Genomic DNA, 20,997 nt, shown 5'->3' with positions numbered 1-20,997 from the left:
TAATGGGCCTTCCTGATCTTTTGAAAACGGAAGATTTTTAGTTTGAAAATGTTGGTGGAATTGATAGAAAAGGCTGAAACAGAAAGTTCAATTAGCAGAAATGTACTAAAAAAAAATCATGCTTCACAAGAAACAAAAAGGAAAGGAAAATGGAACTTTTTGAAGTATCAGGGTAGATATGAATCACTGCTTAAGAAGTTTAAATGCAAATGAAAATAGACAAAAAAATTAACCTGGAATGAGTTCCGTAGTGACTCATATCTATTAGTCCTGCTTATTCCCCTTGTGTAGTTCTTCTGACACCACAAAAGCATCTCGACTTCATCAGGCTCAAATGAAGCGACCTTAATCTTCCCTAGCCACACTAAATTCCCCTTGCGGAATTCATAAATAACATACTATTGGACTCTTTCTGGTGGAATCTCATCGGCATAATAGTCATTAAGAGCCTTCTTTGTTAATGTTGCACTAGCAATTGAATTCTGAGCAATTTAGCTTTTCTCCCCTCGTCCCAAGTAGGCCACCATCTCCTTGGCATGGTAAACTGCTCTTTCAAAACAGAGAGGTGATAAGCCATTGAATTCATCTGGAAGAAGTTGAACCTGTAAGCAAAATGAAATAGCAGAGCATCTGAAAAAAGTGATTTTTAATTTGAAAGTCTAGTGGGATGAATAATAGAAAAAGTTAAATATAGAGTTGAATAAGTAGAAAAAAAAAAAATCAAAACATACGAAATTACGAATCTTCTCATAAGTTGAAGGCTTCGGCGGCAGACAAAATGCCAAAAACGGAAGTGAAGGCATATGTGAAATGTAACAGAAGAGAGTATGTGACAATAGCACTTTTAATTTGAAAATCTCCTGCGATAATTAATACAAACGGTTGAAATATAAGGTCAATAGATTGAATAATTGAAACATAAGAGTCTGCTCAATAGTATCAAGCTTCTGCAGAAGCGAAAAACAAAAGGAAATGCAACTTTTTGGAAGACCATGGATTTATCTATATATCGAGTTGCTGCATACTAAAGAGTTTGGAAGGGATTTTAATTACCAAATCTACCTATAAGCAAATGTTACAGCAGAGAATATATCTACTAAGCAGAATTAAAGAACTGAATTTAGTTTGAAAATGCTGAAAGAACGGATAGAAACGTTCAAACATGGAGTTCGATCAGTCAATAGAAAAGTTGATACGCAGAAAGCTACTTAAAAGTATCATACTTCTGCACACAAAGGGGAAAAAAAAAAACAAAGAAAATGGAACTTTCTGATCATCTGATGTATCCAGGCTTTATCATTAGAGATGAACAACTGAATAACAAGGCAATGTACAGTTTTATGTGAATGAAAGTAGACAAAACTTTACCTGGATGAGATACTTAGTGACTTATATCTATTAGTCCTGCTCATTCCCATTGCGGCGCACCCATAGAGAACATATTACCAGAAGTGTTCTGGTGGAATCCCATCTGCATCATAGCTCTTCCGAGCCGTACTGATCATGTAAGTTGATTTTGAAGTAGTAATGCAAGTCTGTAAGCAATTTAGCTTTCTCCACTCATCCCAAGTACGCCACCATCCTTGTCATGGGAATAAGAGGAAATCTATTCCTGATTGGGAGATTGTGCACATAACCCATCTTCTTGTAGCCGAACAAAAATACTTCGAATAAAAAAGCTCAGGCTGCGTGTCATATAAAAACCGGGATATGGTGCCCCAAACCCTTACAGTAGTCAATGCCACATTCTTATAGTAATAATAAGGATTCTTATGGCCATCTCTGGAAGACTCCTGTAAAAAAGATCAGTTGGAGTTCCGGGGAAATGAAGTGCATCATCATCTTCTCCCATCATCAAGGGTAAGACATGCATCTTCTGCCCTATTGAGCAGGCGGTATGAAATCAGGCAAAAAGAGAAAGAAAAATGTAACTTTTGAAAGACTCAATATTTTTCAGTATATGAATCACTGCATAGTTATTTGAAAGGCAAATAGCAATTAAAAGTAAATGCCAATGAAAAAAACAAGCAAAATGTAAAGCAGAGAATATATAACAAACAGAAGTTTTATTGAGTTTAAAACTGCTGGGAGAATTGATAGAAAGGTTCAAACAAAAAATTCAATTAGCAGAAAAGTTGAAACGTAGAAATGTACTCAAAAGTATCATGCTTCAGAAGAAACAAAAAGCAAAGCAAATGCAACTCTTTGAAGTATTAAGGATTTTTTAGTAGATCCGAATTACTGATTAATAAGTAATTTTTTATGCGAACGAAAGTAGATAGAACTTTACCTGGAATGAATTCCCAAATGACATGTCATTCCTGCTTTACTTCATCAGAACTGGGGCAACCTTATTCTTTCCTACCCACACAAGATTCCACTTGTGGCTTTCATAAGGAACATACAGTTGGATTCTTTCTGGTGGAATCTTATCTGCATCATAGTCTTTAACAGCCTTTCTGATCCTCAAATTAATTTTGCACAAGCAATTCAAGTTCTTAAGCAACTTAGGTTTCTCTACTCATCCCAAGTAGGCAACCTTCTCGTTCTCCTTGTCATGTTAAATGCATCAAATATGTTATGTGGTGGAAGGGGAATAAGAGGAACTGTATTTCTATTAGGAGATTGCGAACATATATATAATCTATTTTTCTTGCAGCCACACAGAAATACATTGAGTCAACAAACTCAGGTTGCACATCATATAAAAATCGAGACATGGTGCTCTAATCCCATTTAGGAGTCAATGCCACATTCTCATTGAGAAATTAAGGAGGTCCTGTTGCTGCCTCTAAAAGACTGGTGGATTTGACAAAGATCAGTCGGAATCCCAAACCCAATCGTTGGATTCGGGAGATGAAGTAGGTCATCATCTTCCCCCTATGTTCTAGATTGCATGCCCCACATTCCTTTTCCCTCTTCAATTCCAACACGTACTGCATGTTCACAAAGTTTCCTTTTCTTCTATCTTGTCAGAGCAATCACTACGTAGATGTCTAGGCTCTCTTCAAGGGGTAGATAGGCATCTTCAAGGTCACATCTTTCTTTTGTGATTGAAGCCTCCAATTCTGTGTAGCCCATTTTGACCAAGGACCCTAGTCTTCTCTCCTCCTCAGACGTAGGATTGATGATTTCCTAATGATCAAAGCTGATCATGTATAGCACAGCTTTCTTAAGGAAGGAGCTTATCACGGCTGTTCTGCTACATAAAACTGCACTAAAACAGGACTTGTCAAAAATCGAAATGATCACTACTCCCAGTAACAACTGATAATATAACTTCCATTCCTGTTCATACATCACTATGACATTAATTAAGATAAGAAAATATATATAAAAGCAATGAAATTTAATCAAAACAAAAGAGTTCCATAATGAGTTAGAGTGAAGCCATAAAACTAGACAGCCAGAGGCCAAAGCTTTCCCACATGCCCTGTAAGTGCATTTCCTTGGAAAACCTAAATTTTCAATAAAACTAGTTGATAATTGAAATTTCTTGGTGAAAACAGAACCGTCTTGAGCAAATTACATTCACAATCAAACAATGAAACAAACCCATAAGAAAAAAACAAACACTCAAACTACCCTAAACTCAAACTACAGTTTGATAAAAGAAGAAGAAACGAGATTCAAAAATTGAAACGACTTGGGGCTCATGTGACAGAGTCTCTATATATGAAGAATGTAATTTGCTTCATAATTCGGGTCGGGTATCTGCAGCCAGATGGTCGGGTCGGGTCGGGTCGGCATTCAACGGGTTAAAGTGTTTAAGACCCAAAACGACACCGCTCGTTGATGTTTTTGAGTAGAGTATAAAATATAAGTTGTGAAACAAAAACCCTAGGAAACGAGAAGAAGTGAGAGAGATGACGCAGAAGGCGACGCAGTTCAAAGGGCAGCAGAAGAGGAAGACAATTCCTCCGAACCGCCATGGGAAGAGCGTTCAAACTCGCAAAGGGAAGCGAAACGTCAAGCCCGCTAAGTTCACCAAGGACATGGACGCCGATAGGGTACCTTCCTCTTTCTCCCTCCTCCTTCTGCTCTGCTTTTTTTTCCCACTAAACCCTAATTTTGCTCCCAATCTTGAAACTGAGATTTGTTATGGGGATTAATTAAAGATTTGGTATTGGTCGTTTCTAATATTTTGGGATTTTTTAGGATTTTAGGATTTTTAGGAAGTGTGGATTATACCAATTTTGTTTCTATGTATGCCAATTATAGTCTAGCAACTATGATTGTAAGAATATGAAATTGGGATTGCCAGCTACTGGCTTATATCTAATAATCACAAAAGATGAGACCATGGAAATAGGTGTTGGTAACTTGATACTGAGTGGATGCAGCTTTAACAATCCATCTCCATTTCAATCTAATGTGGTTAAATTTTTCACATTCTATGTTATGCGTTCCTAGGTCTATATAATGTGGCAAACCAAGAATGTATTCAAAACATCACTTTTGCTGCTGAACTTATTCTTTCTGGAATCGCATATATTTTCGTACCTGTGTTGCAGATCTATAGTTTGGATTATGTTTCTGTAAAAAAGGTTTATTAGCTTCTGGAGAAAGCACTTTGGCTTACATCTCTTCTGACTATGTTCTTATTTGGTGAAATCAGGAGATAACAAAGTTCATAAACCATTGCAATGAGGTGAAGGCGGCCACTGCTGCAAACAAAGAAGGTGGCCAGCTAAGTATTGTCAAATCTGCTCCAGAGTCGGATAATGGTGGAAAACAATAGTAGTTTCCAAGCTTGCAAAGTTGTGGATGTAGAGAATATAGATTGTCTGCAAAAAAGTCTAAACCTGACATTGTTGAACATCTTTTGTGCTGATGTTGTACTATTAGATTTCCTTGTTCAGCTTCAGTGCATTGAATACTTTGTAGCTTGTTAACAATTCAGGCCTAAAGTTTTGGGGTATGTCAGTTTTTGACTAAGTACCATTTGAAGATTTGGTTTTGACTTTTGAGTTATGGATCGTTTTAAGGGGGTGATATGAATGTTTTCTTTGTACCTAAAACTAGAAAGTTTACTAAGAATTGTATGTTGTGATCTTGTGATTTGTAAATGCATACAACGGTTTCAAATCTTCTACCAGAAAATAAATGGTTTTGGATCGCCATATCCTTATCAGAAGGTTTCTTTAGATTTTGTTAGACTGGTTTTACAGCTAAATATCAGTGTGTGTTTTTTTCCTTTCTCTTTTTTCATTGTGGGTTACATTTGGAGGTCAGTGTTTTTCTTCTACCCTCTTTTACCGCTAGCTCCGAAGGATTTCAATTTTTACATTTTCACTTGCCGTTTTCTTGATGAAAATTGAAATTTGCCGATTGTAACAATTATAAATAGCTAATGCAAAATCTCTTGCTCTTGGAAATTTATACATATTTATTTCACATTAAAATGCCGATTGTGTATGTGGTGCTCCGTGTAGTGTTCCCCCTTCAAAAGGACTGATGCAGACGCTTGAGTGAAGTTGACGTGGATCCGAGTCATCCAAGTTAATGGTCAGGCCCACTAATTATGTCCATGTTTTGTGATGATATGAGTTGGACTGGGACCTATTGTCTGCAGAACTGGGCTATATTGCCCTCACGTGAAATGGCCGAAGTACCCATTACGTGAGTGGATCATGATGAACATTTTTAAATAACTGTGAGTATATTGGCAATTTTATAAAGTTCAAGATTTTTTTTTTTTTTTTTTGATTAACCAAAAGTTCAAGATGTTAATTCTCTCAATAGCAAATTGACCCCTTGGAGAGTATTTTGACATTTTATTGCTAAATGACCTCATAAAACAACTTAAAATTAAAATTAATTCCTTCTACCCTAAGTTTAGATCTAAAAGTGACTTGGTATAATTTTTTTGACAGGTGCCCATTACTGTTATTTTATAATGTAGAAACAATGTCCTTTTATCTTTAGATAATGTAGATACAGTGATTCTCCGATTAAAAAAAACACAGTGTTTTGTTATTTACTCCAAGAAGAAAACAAAATGAAGACGGCTCGAAGATTATAGCAATTGGTAACGACACTTGCTGACAATGCCACCAGCGTGGGGCAGCAGACCCAAAACTCAGAAGCACTAATAAATATTTTCCTTGGAAATTAGCTATGTTTTTATTTTCCAGTCAGTAAGATGAATTTGTTGTCTAGAAAATTCAAAATTGACTGGACAGTGTTCAAATTTAAAGACAAGCCCACAGTATGTACATTTGTAACTCATAGGTAACGATATTATACACATCAACACACACACAGACATACATATATATATATATATATATTATTCAGATATTTTCACTTATAATACAAAATATTATTATTTTTATTATTCTTGTTGAATTTTGAGATATTATTTATTATTTTCTAATTATTTATGTAGATACGTAAGCATTCGTGCTTCATCATGTATAGTACATTCTTGTTCAAAACTATATTTGTTTTAACGAATGTTATAAAAAATTGGGAAATGAAATTTTTTTTTTTTTTTTATGGAGTTATGACTAAACTAATTGACTCTTGAAAGTAACTACTTGTGGTATCGAGAAGTAACAACTCATCTTAATAGAAGTAATTGACTCTTCAACGGAAGTACTTATGGTATTGAAGTAACAACTCACCTTAATAGAAATGACATAAAGAGCATCGTGGATTTTTGAGGAAGTTTCCAGTTTTTTTAATTGTCAAAGCTTTTACTTTTCATTGTCATCTTTGTAGAAAACAAAATATATGACAAGAATATACACAATACATGTTCCTGTTCTATAAAAAGAGAAGTATCGACGTGATTCTAATAATGTCTATGTTAGTTGTTTGATCCTGTTTGTGTTTCTAGCGTTTTATTTAGATAAGCTAAACCATCCGGATGAAAGTTGCCAGAATTTTCATCTTAAATTTTGATTTTCTTTATAAAAAAATAAAAAAAAGGACATTGACGATAAGGCGTAGAGAAGTGATGCCCCTCTTGCACACGCCTCTCTGTCAATTTTCCTCTATATAAAAGTCAAAGCCAGTATTTCCCATTTTCTCCAGACTCCATCTCAGCCGTCCATTCGTCAGAATGAAATTCCAACCCCTTCACTCATTCCCTCTCCGGAAAATCCCGAATTCCACGTGCTTCTGAAACAGACGCTCCAGGTCCCCAGCCATTGGTCGCTATCATCCACGCGTCACGTCGGCGAGTTGGTCACGAATCCCCAAACAACAAACAAGTGGCCCCCACGTGCGTTCAAGATACTCTCTGAGGTAATTATAGTGTCATTTACTGTAAAAGAAAAAAAAAAAAAAAAAAAAAAAAAAAAAAAAAAAAAAAAAAACAGCATCCACCATCACAACTGAAAAAACCATTTAAGGATGGGATAGACCATCAACCTCTTTTGACACACACACACCTAACAAGCTAAACATTCATTCCCGGACAACTACACCGCCGGCGCCGACATGGGTGCCGCAGAACCCCCCGTAAAGTTTCCATCTTTATTTTGGTTTGCTACCAATTGGCTGATTTCATGTGTGTGAGATGCATTAAAGGTCACAACTTTGGTTTTTATGTGCAGCTAGTGGTGGAGAGAGAAAGTGAAGAGGTTGAGGCGAGGGAGAGAGATGAGAGGGAGGAGGAGGAAGAGGAGGAGGAGAGGAGAGAGCTGGAAGTGAGAGATGTGGAGAAAGTTGAGGTGTTGGGTTTTGAACAACAGAGCAATATTAATCATGATCGGAGTAGTCAGGGAGATGTTCATGTGTCAATGTTGCAGAGGCTTAATCCTACAAACCCTTTGAGAATTGCTATCAATACTAAAACCAGAAGCGCTGCTCCTCCTCCTCCTCATCGGTACCAACAGCCTCAAAATGTCAGAGTTGGTACTACTCCATCTCCATCTCTATCTGATTTCTCTCATCAGTCTCACACAACTCCTTCTCACACAACTCCTCCTCCTCCTCCTCCTCAGCATTCTCAGCCTCGCTCTATTCCAACCCCTCAAGTAAGTTTTCCACAAGACTAAACTCCTGCCATGATACAAGTCAATTTTTTTTTTTCTTCTTTTCTTCCTATGTATAAGATTTTTGGGGGGTCTCTTTCTAGAGCATGTGTGTTAATTTGTAAGTGATGAGTTTGAGTTTGATGTTTTCTGGGTTTTTACTTTCTCTGAATTTGTTGACCAGCCAGCGATTACAACACTGAACTCAAGAGCCTACACCAACAAGATATCTTTGTTCATTTTCGTTGTGCACATGGTGGCCGCTATTGGGCTAGTTGGTTTTCTGATATTCAAGGGAGTTCAGGGTCTGATAGAAAATTCAGGCAGTATTTCGAGAAAGGAGAAAAGGGTGTTAAAGTATTTTCTACCACAAGTGGAGGCTGCATCTCTTATGAGCATTACTCTTGCATTTGCATGGCAGAAGGCATTTAGGAAATGGCCTACATTTATGGTTCATTTCATACTATGGAACACTTTTGTCATGAGTTTATCTGCTGGAATCCTACTAATTTGTTTCCAAAAGCCCACCACTACTGGCGTGGGAGTCTGTTTCATTGGCTTTGCCATAGGGAATAGCTTGTACGCTTGTTGGATCACGCCGCGGATAGGATTTTGTATCAAGATATTGATCAAGTCGCTCGAACCTGTATCAAAGTTCCGTGATTTGAATCAACCCATTTACTGGATGCTTGGGGTCGGATTTTTGTGGATGTCTCTATGGATTTTAGGAGTGATTGGAGCCTTGAATTTCTACTTTCCTCCACTAGTCATAATTTCATTGGTATTGAGCCTGATGTGGACAGCCGAAGTAATGAGGAATGTAGCTAATATAACTGTGAGTAGGGTGATTGCTCTATATTATCTCAGAGGAATGCAGTCCAATACTCAGTTTTGTTTCCAGAGAGCCTTGAGTAAAAATCTTGGAAGTGCTTGTTTTGGATCTCTGTTTGTGCCAGCAATTGAAGCGCTGAGAATTGTTGCTCGAGGTTTAAATCTACTTGAGGGAGAGGATGAGTTCATGTTTTCTTGTGCGCATTGCTGTCTCCATGTCATGCAGTGCATCTTCCGATATGGCAACGGCTGGGCCTTTGTTCAGGTACCTTTACTCAAGTCATTAGCAATTTCTTCTTGAATCAATTCTTTCCAATATTTGCATATAATGCACAAAACAATACAAAAGTATTACATTGGTCCATAGCTTCTTTCGCAATCAGAGGGCTTTATTAGGCATTGCAAAACAGTAGTTTAGTCAGCTAATCAATATTTCAATAGCACTGGTTGTTTTATTTTGTTTGAAAGTCATATAATAATATGGATAACGAATTATGCTGACAGCTGATATTGTCCTCTGCTTGTGTGTGTCAATGAGATTATCTGTGAGTGAGTAGTTGCCAAAAGGTCCTACCTACTATGAAATAGTTAATTTGCTAAATGATTAAATGAATCTATAGAGCAATCAACATATAATTTTATATTCGTTACCAAGTTATTTTTTAACTGGATATGTATAACAATTTTAATGTATATTTGGGCCTTCTAATTTAAGTTGATTTTTTTTCTTAATTATCTTGTCAACTAACTTGTGGTTAGCATTCTATATTCTGGATTACTTGTGATGCAGTCACCATCCAAAACTTCTAAATTGTAGTAAAAAATCTATAGGTTGTCAAGGGTTAACACTAGTTTAGTAACTAATTCAAATTAAACTTAATGTAATGTAAATCAATTACTACCAGATAGCAGCATATGGAAAAGATTTTGTGAGGGCATCACAAGAGACTTGGGAGCTCTTTGAAAGGCAAGAAATTCATCTCCTTGTTGATTCTGACATCACCAGCTCAATATGCTTCCTAACCGGCGTCTGCAGTGGCTCTATGTGTGTCATAGTTGTGGCTGCTTGGACCGCCACAGTACACGGAAGTTTCACGGCCGCAATTTCCCTGCTTGCATTCTTCATTGGATACCTTATGGTTGGTGGCCTTTATTTGACTAGTCTCCGTTCGTACTTTATCATTCATCTAAACGCATATAAATCATGTGATCAACTAGGCAATTCTTTAATCTCTGCTGTTTAGCTATTCAATATACCTAACTTAATCAATTCTTATTTAACTTGATATTTCAGACCAGGATCGCAATGGCACTCCCACATGCCTGTGTAGGATGTTACTACGCATGCTATGCAGAGAATCCAGACAACAGATTATTTGACAACACAATAAAGGATCGTCTTGCTCTGTTGAAATCTCGACCAGATGTACTCGTCCCCACACCTCGAGTCCCTCGCCGGTTCGCAGCAAGGTAATATACAGTGTCTCTGGCATTAGCACCCTGCGTCCCACACTCTTCTAGAGGAGTGCAGAAGGTGTCCGGCAAGTTGCAAAAGAGACTCCCCACTCTCCTCCATTAGGGGTCATGCTTTGATGGATCAATTTTTACATGCGAAAATTATATATAAACCTTCCACTTGCAACATTTAAGCGAGGCTCATCACATAATAGTGAGACTCACGAAAAGTAAGAGAGAAGTTATATATAACCGAGGCATACAATCATTATCTTTGGTTACTATCTATGGGACCTGAGGAAGGACCAAATGAGCTCCATTGAAAATTTTGTAAAGCTACAAGAGGGATGGTGATTGGTCATTGGTGGCTGGTGAGAGTGAAATTTGAAGGGAAGAGTTGAAGCATTATTGAATGAATCTACTATTGGGAGGGCCACTGAGATTCCAATGAACAAGGCCAAAAGCAAGCGTCTTTTTAACCCGTCCCTTGTTTAATCGATACTTTTGGCGTATCGATCCCATATGCTAGTACGACCTACAATTATTCTATTCTTCTGTTCGTTCTTCTGTAATTATTCATTATTTGATTCAATGTAATCTAATCTTGTAGATATATATCTCTTCGACTTTGGGATTCAAAGTTTTCTTTCTTCTAGTCTTTATGGTAATTATTAAAATTTAGGCTTAGACTTAATAGATTAGTGCACATAGTTGATAGTTGATCTTGACATTCTCTGGTTGGCTCGGATAAGACGAGACTTAATTAGTGTGTTTTGGTTAGACTAAATATGAAAACTGGATATCATAGGAATCCACTTTCTTTTGTTCCTCACTGGTGCGTTTTTAGGTAAAGATTTCTTTCCAGTGGGACTCAGAGAGCCCATACAAAATATTATTACAAGCTTTATTTATGATTATTCTTTGCTTGATTATGTGTGGACTTTGATTCTAATGATTATAACACATTTGAAGTTTCAAGTTTGAATCCTTCTTCGTACCCCTTCTATGAAATAATAATAATAAAAAAGTAATAATAATAATAATAATAAAACTTACGTGTATCTTAATGTTACTATCGGACCCGATCACATATTAGTACTTGGGAACTATCCTGTATAGGTACTCCAATCATTGGGGGGAACTCATCTTCCCAACACCGCAAAGGCAAGCCTCGGTAATCACCTTACCGAGATGAAAGACTAGATCATACCCACCGAGTGAGGATCAACCCACCTAGGAACCAATCAAGCTCGACAATAGTGATTAGTGACCATATAACTCTACGTCTCTACCAGACGTACCAAACATTATTTGCATGTTCTTGACTGGACAGACTCCCCGATTTTGTCCATGACAAGCTGTCCGAAATATCCCTCAGATTTTGTGAAAAGATCTTACACCTGCTTAGCTGATTTTTTGTGAAAATAACGCCTTCAGGTTTGGTTTTGAGGAGTAAAATCTAAGCTCTCTGATTTGTAATTTATACTCTCTTTCCTTCTTTAGTTATAATTCTTATGAAAAAAATAAAATTTAAGTTAGTAAAGACAAAATTTAAGTTACAAAAAAAGAAAAGGGTAAAAGTTATAAATAGTCATTGTGGTTTAGAGTGATGCTCAAATTTAACCTTGTGGTTTAAAAATATTTAATTTTACCCATGTGATTTGCGAAACTAATTAATATTTGTCCGAATGTTATTTTTGACAAAAATCCCTCATGTGTAAGGATAAATTTGTCATTTCAATTTAAAATAGTAAAAGAAATTAAATTAAATAGTATTTAAAAAATGAAACTAAAAAAATAGGAGGTTGTGAAATTCTAATTTTTATCTATTTTTAATTTCATTTCCTATAAAAAATTTAATTTATTTTGTTTTCGTTGAGATGACAAACTTATCCTTACATATGACTTACACATGGGAAAGTTTTTGTCAAAATTAGCTTTTGGACTAACTTTGATCAATTTCGCAAATCACAAGGGTAAAATTAAACATTTTGAAACCACAAGGTTAATATTGAGTATCACCCCAAATCATAAGGACCATTTCTAACTTTTACCCAAAAGAAAACATAGAGTATGGATTTCACTAATCTTAATTTTTAGTGCTGTTTTGGTCCTATCATCTGGACATATATAGGCCAAGTCTTGCTTGTTATTTAGGCATCTATTCGTGGTTTTTTCCAAGCTTCTTGGTTAGGATTTTTATACTTTCGGTTTTTAAATACATGCGGTGCAGTGGTTTGTAAGTTTAATTTGAAGCCCAAATTTATTGAAACAAGTTTTAGGGTTCGTGCTTGATGTTTTGCTTTAGTGCTATCACTGGTATGAGTAGGTGCGACATAAGTAGTGATTCGTTTTGTTTTGTGTCACAATGTGGTGGACCATTATGTTTAACTACGTTTTATAAGTAAATGATCGCCTTATGTTTCCACAAAAAAAAAAAATTAGAAAAAGGAGAAGCATATACTGCACTCAAAAAAAGATTTTCCATGCCTAATATTCATGCGAATATATTGACAAAAAAAAAAAAAAAAATTTCAAGCGAATCATATAAATCTCAAAACTACGTAATAGACTAATAGAGTTTACAAGCATATGATGAGATATGGTCTATAATTTGTGCACGTAACAACCAAGGTTGTTTGTAGGGTAGGTGTAATCTAACTTTTAATTCCACTAAAAAAAAAAATTCTAATGACAAAGTTTTTTTTTATTTTTTTTTAGAATAGGTGTCAACTCCATTAATAATAATTAAGAAATGTTACAAAAGAGAGATGTAGATACTACATCGTAAATGAAAAGTACAGAAATAAAACAATGAACATAAAACCTAGTGAAAATACGATGGGATGCAAAATTGCATCTAAAGACGCACCGGGTGTAAACCGTGCTATGTGAAAAGTTACTAATAGTATGACCAACCATAAAAGGCCAATCTTCTATCAAAGTAACCGGTGGTATGACCAACCAAGCATATTCCTCGTACAACTTAAGCCGAAAATAGAACAATCTTCCACCTATGTTACTGATAGTGTGACCGACCATGAGAGAGCAATCTTCTAACAATGTAACTGGTAATATGACCATCCAGACATCTTCCACGTAAGAAATAGTAGTACGCCAAATAGATATCAATCTTCCACCAAAGTGACTGTTAACGTTAGTGATCCGTGGGATCTCTAGTTAGCTTTAGAGAGAGAGAGAGAGAGAGAGTGACACAAGATGTATAGTGGTTCGCCTCCGCATGAGCGGGAGACTACGTCCACTTGAAAGCTATACTAGTGTGTCGAGCCTTGCGGCCTAACAAGATTACAAAGTATGTAATGGGATGAAATGAATGTGTTGAGTTGTGGGAGGAGGCATTCCTTTTATAGATGAAGGAATGCTCTTCCTTTACATGTTTTTCGATGTGGGATAAGCAACCACTCAATTCTAGTCTAGAAAGCCTAGTTGTGAGGGCATCTTGGCAAGGGCGGGAACGTGGCTTCCCGGAGGCGGATTTGCGACTTCCGGATACCGTGGTGTAGCTTGAACATAGGGCTACACGATGGATGTCGTGGTTGGGCCTTGCCATGTCTCGTGGATGTCCCAAAGTAGGAGTTACTTATGCTTGGTGAGATAGCAAATACTCCATATTATTGGAGGTATGTACAAGTCCCCGAAGTCCCCAAGTAAGAGGAGCTTCTTGGTTGGGGAGTTCAAATCATGAGGTCATCAAGCATAAGTAACCGGGCGATACGGAGCCCCTACAAGTCCCCGAACTCCGTAAGCAAGAAGGGACTCGTTAACCTGCACGACAAAGACAAGAAGACAGGCATATGTAGAATGCTCGTTGCATTGGGCAACAAATGTGAGTTGCATCGATATGCGTTGTGGCATATATAAACGTATGGGGTGCGTGATACATGGTCGTGTGAGCATATGGATTGCATATGATAAATGTGTGATGCGCACAAGGAGATGTAAGTTGCATGAGCGGGGCGAAGGTAAGCGTTTGTAACGTGTAAATGATGAGTACGTGAACACTTGTGTTGGTTTGGTTGTCGCTCGTATTAATGGAACGCGAAAAGAATTCAATTTGTCGCAAGCGACAAATGGTAGAAGAATTCAATGTTCCATTAACGTGTGGTGTGTCGAGTAGACATGAGCGTAAAGCTTCGAGGATTGTCGGGAAGGCATGAGCGGAAGCTCAATGGGTTGCCGGGAAGGCATGAGTGGAAGCTCAATGGGATGCCGGGAAGGCATGAGCGGAAGCTCAATGGGTGGGCCCCTGCTAGGCCCGCTAGAGAGTCCCCGACTCCCCAGGCATGACGGACCTCCGGATGGTCGGTAATTTGTTTGTTGAGGGGGAGCTGCACGGAGCAGAGGGTGTTGGGTAGCGATCCCAATCGTTGGTACCCAAGCGTCGGGGTTAACTGCCAGATCAATGGCTGCCGTAGGCTGTGTTAACTAGTCCCTTGCTGCAATGCCGCGTAGCGGTCATTTGCTATTATGAGGCGTTGCCTTACCGCTTGGCGGTTGGTCGTAGACCATAGATTCGTAACGTTTGTATCTGCATGAAAAAATGACAAACACAGAGAGCAAGCATGTACTTGTAATAAAGTTGTTAATAACACTCCGTAGGCATGCTTAAAGGTCATAGAGACATGTATAGTCATGGCATCGGCTGTTTGGACCCAAAATGAGCATTTTGGTTTGACAAAGCGTGTCTTGGAGAAATTGAGCCAATATCAGTGGCTCACATATATATTTTCGATAAGTTCAAAAATATATTATTAAGAGGCTAAATAAGGCCTACCAAACATGGAAATGAAAAATCAACTTTAGCACATTTTCCTACTTCGGCTAGGAGAAAGCGAGCTAGACAATAAATGAGGGATGGCGGACTAACCATCCGAACTCCAAATGAGTTGAAACTTTCCAGATTAATTCTAGACATCCCATTGATCATTTCTTATGAAGAGTGCCAAAGCTCGTTCGGAGTGGAAAACCTTCAAACAAACAGTCCAATTTTCTGCAGAAGCAAAACTTGGAAACTGGACCTGTAAGAGGTCCAGCAGCATTTCTGGCCCAACCACATGGAAATAAATTCTGAAATTTTACCACAATAATCTACATTCATGGTGGATCATTTCATATGAAGAAATCGAAGGTTGAATCTGAGTTCTTAGTGGAGATAAAAATTGAGGGATAAGGGAGCAGAAAATGACTTAAACCTAACATTCCATTAGTGTTTAAGTGCTTGAACCTAACAATTCCATAAACTCATAAGTGCTCCATAAACTCATAAGTGCTCCATTATGATTTGTTTAAATGCCAAATAGTGTTGCTTGGTAGCCTATAAATAGAGGCTACAACATAGAACAATTCACTCATTCATACATCAAAACATCTCTAAGATGATCTAAGTTCTCTCTAGAGCAAACCTCTCTAAGAGCAACTCATTTCCTTCTCTTTCTCTTATAGGTGATCACACTCTAAGTCCTAGTCTCCTCAGGAGCCGACTATCAGTGCCACCAAACCCTCTGTCAAAATGCTTCGGTCCTAGTCTCCTCGGGAGCCGACTGTAGTACCGCGACCACAACGGTTACGGAACCAGCCAAGCAAGGGTAACGCCCTAGCAACCCAGCCAAGCTAAAGTCACGCTTTAGCAAGTACTTCTCTCTACTTCCCGGTGATTTCGCTCTGCTTAACCTACAACGTTAAGTATCGACTTGGTGACACAAGACAAAGTCCTCCAGCACGAGGCACAAAGAATCCTGCGACGAGGTTGGTGCTCTCCTCGTCTACAGTCGCTCAAAAGAAGTCAGGTCAAGGGACACCCCCAACGACCGCACCCAAACGGTGCTGGCACGCCCGCGCAGAAAAGAGACTGTTGACCAGCTGCAACAAAATTGGAGCCAAACATCGGCGGTAGCTCAAATTGGAAGAGCGTAAGAGATAAGAGGAATGCACTTATCCTGTGCCGATTCGGAGGCTAGCGGAGTTGGCCGAGCATGACGGTCCATTGCTTGTGGCGGATAAAGTATTCCGATAATGTTCGTCAACTCGTAGTTGAGGTTGAATGCTCCATAGAAATAATTGAATTTCCTTAGAACAAAATAGGTGATTAGTACATGAGTATGTAAAATCAACACTAGTATTTTGCATATGTACTTTGATAAGATATTAAGCAAAAGTATATATGCGAAGTAGTAGTTGACGGCAAAATGACATATTTAATTATGTGCTCTAATATGCATTTCAAGTTTGACCATGAATTTATGAATTTCAAGGTAACAATGGAAATAAGTTATCGTGTGTAGTAGGCGCTGGAGCCTATACATGTAGAGTTATGTATATCTAATGATCTTGCATAGATGAGCATGCTATATATGCATTGTAGTTCGCAGTTTTGGACTGGCCAAATATGTGGGCATGTTCTGTTTAATCAAAGTGGATCACAACAACATATATATAACTATATATATACATGGCCCATATTAGCACATGAGATAGCGGTGCCCATATAAATACAAGAATAATCATAAGACATGGACTTATGACACATGGAAGCATATATGAACAGTGCCCATTTGTGTAGGAGATAACTGACAAAGAGGTTTAAACATATAATTGTCCATTTGACAACTATCTCATCACGACCTGAACGTGTCCATAGGTGATGGCATAAGCGGCCCATTCATAAAGATATATATATGTATGAAGTGTATATGCAGGCAGCCTCCTGGAATATGCAAAAAAGCCAAAGCACGTGGTGCTTGCATAGAAAGGAGGAGGCCATAAATGGAAAAGAAACTTAGCTTGTCAGTGTACAGAGCTAATTGCTCAATGGCTGGGTGCGAAGAATATGAGTTTTTAGCCGAGCGGGTTTCATCGGCGGAGCGGAGAATTTGACCGGCGGATGATGAAGAAGATGGTCGCTGGTTGATCATGGGTGCCCAGCGCCTTCTGGTCAGCGGTAGCTACCAGCCCAGCGGAAACACGGAGCTCGGTGGAGATTTGGAGTTAAGCGGAGAGTTGATGCTCGGCGGAGAGCTGGTGTTCAGCGGAAGTGGAGCTTGGGTGCGAAGCTATCCGGTGGTTATGGCCAGAGGACGCCGCCTTGGTGCTATTCTGGCCGGCGGTGGTTGTTCGGCGGATGCAGGCTAGCGGTGGCGGGTTGCCAGCGGAGCACTTGGAGGTGGCTGTGCTAGAGGGTCTCGGTGCTCAGCGGAGGTTGGAAGTTCGGCGGAGCTTGGAAGTTGGGCGGAGGGAGCTGCAGCGGAGCAGCTTGCAGCGGAAACGTGCGCAATTGTGGGCGGAGCGGACTGCCAGCGAGCTATGCTGTGGGTAGTGCAGCGGAGCGGAGCTCCCTAGCGGAGATGCAGTTGCGGTTTGGCGGAGCGGAGGAGCAGTCCGGTGGAGGCCTTGGGCGGAGATGGTCTTGGTGTCCGGCGGAAGCTGGAGTTCAGTGGAACTGAAGCTTGGGTGCGAAGCTTGATGGAGACCACGAGCTCGGTCGAAGGTAGACGGAGCTACAGTTCGGCGGAGATGCAAGTTGGAGGGAGGAACTCCCAGCGGCGAAGCTGCAGGTTGGGCGGAGCCTGCAAGTTTGGGCGGAGTTGCAGTTTCGAGTGTGGCGGAGCGGAGGTCTGCCTGAGCCAGCGGAGGATGTGGCTGGAGGCGAAGAAAAAGAAGGGTGGCCAGAAAAAATGTCTGGGTGCCCAGAGAAATTTTTGCCGCCCAGATTTTTTTTTTTTTTTGGAGGTTTAGTGTTGATCAACAATGGTCAGCGTTGACCAAGCCTTGATGGGCGTTGACTGACCCCGTCGGGCGTTGACCAGCTCATACGTTGGTGTTTTGAGCAGTTTCTGCAAGTTTTGACCACTTCTTGGGCGTTGACCAGCGTTTGACCAACCCCGCTGGGCGTTGACCGGACGCTGACGGGCCAAAGCCCGTGGTAGGTGATGATGCCTTTGTGTGTCGGCTTCCCACAGACGGCGCCAATGTTAACGTTAGTGATCCGTGGGATCTCTAGTTAGCTTTAGAGAGAGAGAGAGAGAGAGTGACACAAGATGTATAGTGGTTCGCCTCCGCATGAGCGGGAGACTACGTCCACTTGAAAGCTATACTAGTGTGTCGAGCCTTGCGGCCTAACAAGATTACAAAGTATGTAATGGGATGAAATGAATGTGTTGAGTTGTGGGAGGAAGCATTCCTTTTATAGATGAAGGAATGCTCTTCCTTTACATGTTTTTCGATGTGGGATAAGCAACCACTCAATTCTAATTTAGAAAGCCTAGTTGTGAGGGCATCTTGGCAAGGGCGGGAACGTGGCTTCCCGGAGGCGGATTTGCGACTTCCGGATACCGTGGTGTAGCTTGAACATAGGGCTACACGATGGATGTCGTGGTTGGGCCTTGCCATGTCTCGTGGATGTCCCAAAGTAGGAGTTACTTATGCTTGGTGAGATAGCAAATACTCCATATTATTGGAGGTATGTACAGTGACCTATGAACCAAGAAAATAAAAACCAAATGAAAATTAACACCAAAGTCCAAATCCACGCCCACTGCCAAACCCAAAACCAGATCCTACCCGACATCCAAAGCCAGACCCAGCCCCAGACCCAACTCCAGATCCGACCCGGATCCCAAATCCGGATCTTCAGACCCGTCTGACCCTCCTCCTTCACCGAAAACCAGAATTGGAACCGGTCACCATCAACCTTCATGATCGAGAGGCGATCACGCAGGTCCCACACCGCCACCATCGCTTTAGGCAATCCGGCATCAGCCTCCACCCTAGGCGCCAACATACGCCCCACCAAAGAAAAACCCGACACTGCAATAGCCGCTGCTCCAGCCTCCCCAAACTCAACCACCGCTTCGTCCGTCAGCGCAGGTGCTGCCGCCAGTCGAGCCGCCATAGCCTCGGCCATCACGACTCCGATCTGCAAGAACCTCGTTCTCGACATGAAATACCTTAGATCGACTAAACCCTAGCCGTCGACCTCTACCCTAGGTTTCAGAGAAAACTAGGTCTTCCCAATAAAGCTTACAATATGTTTTTTAATGACAAAGTTGAAACATAAGCCTTTCATTCACGTGTGACGTAGTATGAAAAATTAATAATGCAAAGTATTTCGTAATTAAGTATGAATATATGCAATTATCACTTTTTTTAGAATAAAATTGAGTCATTTTTTAACTAATAGCTTTGTGAGCTTTTACTTAGTTATAATAAACATCAAATTCATGCCAAAGCAAAGCATGCCTGTTATTTAATTTGCTTCAATTGTTAATTGTTAATCGTAACCAAACCAACCACTTTCCCATTGCCCCATTGGTATATATATACAACCCTTCACGTCCAAAAATGTCAAGGAGAAGTTGCCAGAAGTCCTGAACATGACAGCCACCAACTTAGACTTTGCATAGGTTTTCAATCATATATATCATGACAACTAGATACGATATAGTATTAGGGAAAATTATCGATATGGAATATATGGATTTGGTGTAGTGTACGTAACATGGGATGTACCATGAATATTACAAGAATACTTGTTTTAAGCCTGGCCTCTTTTTTTTAAGCCTGGCCTTAGTCCTTAGGTTTAGGACTACAAGCTCCAACAGTATTTTTCTTAGTTTGGTTTTAGGGATATTTTTGGCCGTTAAGATATGTGGCAGTTTATTCAATTGTCACGGTTTTTTATATATATATAAAAAAAAAATTGAGAAATGTGAAGAATTTCCAAAAATAATACACTGCAGCCTTATTTGCACAGTTGGATCTTTCTAGGGAATTCTATAGTTTGTTAAAATCTGCTGCAGGCCTCTTGGTTAGGTACGTGGTAATGACTAATGACCTCTAACATAGTTTCTTGGTTTTTCCTAACATTGCTGGGAGACTTGCTCTAGTATCCCCCCTCAAGTGAATGGAGGAATATGTTATGATTTTATCCTTATACGGGCTATCATTCTTGTATGGGCCTATTTGGGCCTTATGTTTCATGAGTCCATTGAAGTTTTCATTTACTTATTTCCTTTAGTTTCCTTTAGCTTCATTCGTTTACAATGTCATTTTCCTGTTACGATTCCGGAGATCGTAACAACTGGTATTAGAGCCCGCAACTGGGCCTGTTTCCGATGAGTCCGGCGGGGTACGACTGTGGGGCCTCTGGTGCTTGTTACCGCACGCATTCCGTCTCACCCTCATGGTAGCGCTAGCTACCCACTACCTCCTTCCCAATTTCCATTGCAACCAAACTACCCACCTCCTCCTCAATTTCCATTCCAACCGAGTTACTCACCACCACCACCTTCCCAAACAATCATCAATGGGTATGTTTTCCCTCATCAATTTCCATCAACCCATACTTACCATTCACCTGATTCTAACCCAAATAGGCCCATACAAGAATGATAGCCCGTATAAGGATAGAATCATAACAGAATATGAACAAGAATCATGTTGCATAAAACTTAGAACGATCTTTGGTGATAGGCTTAGTGAATATGTCATCAGCTGATTTGAAGCTAGAACCACTAGTTCTCTGATATAGTGGTAGTCTAGCACAAGAATGATAGTTGCTGTTGTTTGAACCCAAAATGAGTATTTTTGCCTGACAAGGCGTGTCTTGGAGAAATTGAGCCAATGTCAGTGGCTCAAGCTATATATTGTCGAAAAGTTCGAAATATATTATTTAGAGGCTAAATAAAGCCTACTATGTTGAGTATCGACT

General features: G+C 39.6%; 2 protein-coding genes and 1 pseudogene across 4 annotated transcripts; 2 read left to right on the top strand and 1 right to left on the bottom strand.

Annotated features, from left to right (window-relative positions):
* Nucleotides 1-37: 37 nt before the first annotated feature.
* LOC133716099 (DNA (cytosine-5)-methyltransferase DRM2-like) lies at nucleotides 38-3,300 on the bottom strand (annotated as a pseudogene).
* A 527-nt stretch (nucleotides 3,301-3,827) lies between these two features.
* LOC133715895 (uncharacterized) lies at nucleotides 3,828-4,952 on the top strand. The gene is made up of 2 exons (XM_062142585.1): nucleotides 3,828-4,010; nucleotides 4,619-4,952. Exons 1-2 carry the CDS (start codon nucleotides 3,867-3,869, stop codon nucleotides 4,739-4,741), a joined length of 267 nt encoding a protein of 88 aa, XP_061998569.1. The 5' UTR covers nucleotides 3,828-3,866; the 3' UTR covers nucleotides 4,742-4,952.
* A 2,367-nt stretch (nucleotides 4,953-7,319) lies between these two features.
* Nucleotides 7,320-10,926, top strand: LOC133715104 (protein PNS1). Of its 3 annotated transcripts, XM_062141462.1 has the most exons (5): nucleotides 7,320-7,470; nucleotides 7,566-7,988; nucleotides 8,170-9,081; nucleotides 9,722-9,955; nucleotides 10,111-10,926. In XM_062141462.1, the coding sequence occupies exons 1-5, from the start codon at nucleotides 7,450-7,452 to the stop codon at nucleotides 10,288-10,290; spliced, it is 1,770 nt and encodes a 589-aa protein (XP_061997446.1). In that variant the 5' UTR covers nucleotides 7,320-7,449; the 3' UTR covers nucleotides 10,291-10,926. The 3 variants fall into 3 exon arrangements, with proteins under 3 accessions (XP_061997446.1, XP_061997448.1, XP_061997445.1); XM_062141461.1 differs by having other exon boundaries at nucleotides 7,385-7,988; XM_062141464.1 differs by lacking the exon at nucleotides 9,722-9,955 and having other exon boundaries at nucleotides 7,383-7,988.
* The last annotated feature ends 10,071 nt before the right edge of the window (nucleotides 10,927-20,997 follow it).

This window comes from Rosa rugosa, chromosome 6 (genome assembly GCF_958449725.1).
Source record: "Rosa rugosa chromosome 6, drRosRugo1.1, whole genome shotgun sequence".
Taxonomy (NCBI): Eukaryota; Viridiplantae; Streptophyta; class Magnoliopsida; order Rosales; family Rosaceae; genus Rosa; species Rosa rugosa.
Note: the sequence above shows the minus strand (reverse complement) of the source record. Positions and strands in the feature narration are given on the sequence as shown.